General features: G+C 44.9%; 1 protein-coding gene across 1 annotated transcript in view; it reads left to right on the top strand.

Moving 5' to 3' along the window:
- LOC119591328 (mucin-12-like) overlaps positions 1-3,500 on the top strand; it is a gene marked incomplete in the record, with an annotated part of 28,957 nt that overhangs the window by 16,696 nt on the left and 8,761 nt on the right. Inside the window, 4 exon segments of the mRNA XM_037940058.1 lie at positions 98-400; positions 594-699; positions 913-1,631; positions 1,866-3,372. Of these exon segments, the coding sequence (XP_037795986.1) occupies positions 98-400; positions 594-699; positions 913-1,631; positions 1,866-3,372 (2,635 nt within the window).

The raw sequence follows: 3,500 nt of genomic DNA, 5'->3' as shown, positions 1-3,500 counted from the left end.
GTGTGTGTGATATAATCTGTTGATTGTTTCATTGAGTTATGATTTGAATTTCCTTGGGTTGAATGCAAGAGACCTTTATGACTACCGTCCTTCACAGGTCATTGCTATGAAAGCTCCTGGAGACACAGTAACCAAGAACACAAGCAGTCCAGCAGAGGAAAATGGAACCCCACAGCATCCCGTGGCTTCGTCTGAGGGGTCTGGCCCTGCAGAAGGAGACCAAGGAGGTGACACTCCGGATAAGCGCATCAAAAAGCCGCCACCTTACCACATAGCTGCTGTCATGTCAAGGCATGCAGCAGACTTCCAAGAGGCGAGTGTTGAGGTGTCTTCAGCACAGGGAACAAATGCACAGGGAGGGGCTGGTCTGACTGTCAAGGATCTGCCAAGCTCACAGCAGGTATGACAGGGTTTATTTTGATATTGTATCATTGGTCTAAGTATTTAAAGGTATTCAAGTGCATGTTGATATTATATTGTGTGTATATGGCTCAAAAGAAATCATTGTAGAATTAATTATGTAATACATTTCAAATGTTTTTGTAAAGTTGTTTAGCCTACTTTATTTTGAAGTTGAATTTGTTGTTTTACAGCCATTAACAGTGTCATCAACTACTGCCATTGGTGAGGATGAAAACAATGACACAAGTAGTTCCAGTGACAGTGGCTATGGCAATGGGAAATCATCAAGTCAACAAAGTAAGTTTTCCAATAACTTACCTGTACACTAGTCAGAACTAGAGTGTTGGCTTCAAGAAATTTCACATAACACGCTTTACACTTTATTTTTCTTTTTCTTTTTTTCAGAATGTATTTCCATTATTTGAGGATGATGTTGAATTCTGTAAATGTTTGATTTTTTATCCTGATTTTGGGTTATTATTAATAATTCTTTCTTTTTTTTCACAAAAGCTGCCGAAGAACAGCAGTGCAGTGATTCCTGTTCAAACTCACCATCCTCACCACAGAATCTGACAGATTCCAGCATCACTATGCCCTCCACCCCCACCTCACCTTTAGGGAGTGCAGGATCAGCTGCACCATCCTCGAAATCCTTCATGGTTGCAAGTTCCACGAGGCCCCCAAGTACTCATTTGTCGCCCATCACCACCACAGGGTCTCTTCCGTCAGACCGCCACTCATATGCTGCTCCACAGCATACCTCCTCACCACTTGTGCAAGCCTCTATGGGACAGCATATATATTCTTCAGGCCATTTGTCATATTCACAAAAAATGCAGACTAACACTACTATGACCAATGCTCGCCCTGCCTCCATTGCGGCAGGGCAGCAGCTGGAGAACCAGAATAGTGGCTCTGTGCAGCGGCCTGGGTCTTTGGCTCTCGGCACGCTAGCAGATTCAGCACTTCTCAACCGGCTGCCTAGAGATCATCGACCAGGGTCTTTGGCAGCACCCATCAACACTGTTGGCATCCCACCTGCTCCAACAAGGGCTGTGTCTCATATGGGATTGAATGTCTCCAGTCCAACAAGGGTACGTGATCCCACCATGTTCAGGAGCCAAGATTTGTCACGAGCTGGACGCGGATTGTCCGTAGCAGAGGAACGTTTCAGTGGAACTGCTAATGCTCGTCAGGAGAGCAATGGTCTTGTCTCCATTATTGACCAGGTGATTAATCCTTGTGAAGTTGTTACTCCAGTGATTAGGGAAGAGAAGGGAAAATATAGACACTTTCAAGTAGGAGTCTACTTGTCTTTTACATCAAAGATATTTCATAATGACATTTGAAGAGGTTCAGTAAACAGAAGCATAGGTTTCAAAGTCAGTAGAATCTTGTAGAAATTACCATTCTTGCTACCTATCATTATTTTTGACATCAGTCTAATTTGCTTCATTTTTCAGGTAACCAGCAGTTTGCTGGAACATGGTGATAGTCCTCCCCCCAAGACTCCAGTGACCCCTAGTGTTCCTTCTTCCACTTTTCCTACCACTTCACCCACAACAGCAACACCTCCATCCAAGCTGGCAGGCACCCAAGTCACTAGTGATAGGATACCCTTATCAGCATCTGACTCTACTACATCAGAATCCTATGTGACTAGTGATACAAGTGGCAGATCCTCCCTCTCTTATCAACGTGGTGTGGGTTCATCCCTGACCAGTAGTGGTGGACTCACCAACTTCACTCAAGACCAACCTCGTGGTGAGGTTTTGCATCCAACTCCACATCGACCTCATGTTATCTCCCCTTCTGGCTCCAGACATGGATTAGACTCTCTGCAAGACCCCATTGTGGGTACTCCAGATAAGATAGCAGTGGGAGTCCCTCAACATATTGAGGCTGGGACTTCCCCTCCCAGAACAGCACCCAAGCCTCAGTCAAGAATCCCAGCACTCAGTCCAGAGAGTTATCCTAGTGTTACACCTGGTAAGGCAAATCATAAAACAAGCTTTGACTCTCATGCTAGTCACAGTCCTGCTCAGATGACAGAATCTCGCATACCCACTTTAGGCAACATTGGTCGTTCTCCCAGTAACTTAACCAGTGAAAGATCAAGTGAGAGTCATGTCTTACCTGAGTCAAGAATACCAACCCTTGGTGCCATGGGAAGAAGTCCAAGCAGTCTCAATCATGAAAGTAAGACAGAAAGTAGAATTCCAATGCTTAATAACATGGGACATAGTTCCTCCAACTTACTACATGATAAGCAGACTTCAGGAGAATCACGAATACCCACTCTTGGAAGCACTGGGAGAAGCCAAAGTAACCTTGGTCATGAAGCACCAACTACGCTAGAGTCTCGTATTCCAACAATAGGTGCAGTGGGTAGAACATCTAGTAACTTGACACGTGAATCCATTGGGTTGAAAAAGCCAACCAGCTCACATGAAGGAGTCACAAAACCTGCATCAAATCTTAACACACCACAGCAGCTTAGAACAGCTGGAATGAATGGATCAGGTATTCCAAGTTTAGCCTCACAGGGGAGAAGCAGTAGCAGCTTAGGATCAGGCATCCCAAGTCCAAGCCCAACTTCTGCTGGGTTAAGAACTGGTATCCCCAAGCATGATGCAACAGATGGGCTAACCAAGAAGTCACTGGTGTATGGAGGAACAAGCCAAGTGTCCTCCACATCTCGCCTCCAGTCCCCAAGTTATTCAAGTGGCATTAGGCCCCCTACCTATTCATCGGCTAGTCCTCTGCCCAGTCCAGTCCAACACCCATCAGGCAGTTTTACCCAGTCCCCAGGTTATTCATCTGGCATCCGACCACCCTCTATCAATTCAGCAATTAACACCCCAGGTATTCCACTACCTTCTTCAGGATCTACGAGCCACCTGAACAACCCTGGGTCAAGAGGGTCAATCACATCAACAGGATCAGGCACTCGCATTCCATTGGTTGCAGGTTTGTAGAGTTTTTTGGTTACTTATATTTGGCTAGTTGAGTTTTGTAACTTATTTACAAGTTTAGACTTTGGCAATGATATTTTAATTTTTAAGTGTTTTTTGAAGCTTCATTGGCTTATATAGTCC

This window comes from Penaeus monodon, chromosome 28 (genome assembly GCF_015228065.2).
Source record: "Penaeus monodon isolate SGIC_2016 chromosome 28, NSTDA_Pmon_1, whole genome shotgun sequence".
NCBI classification, from domain to species: Eukaryota; Metazoa; Arthropoda; class Malacostraca; order Decapoda; family Penaeidae; genus Penaeus; species Penaeus monodon.
Note: the sequence above shows the minus strand (reverse complement) of the source record. Positions and strands in the feature narration are given on the sequence as shown.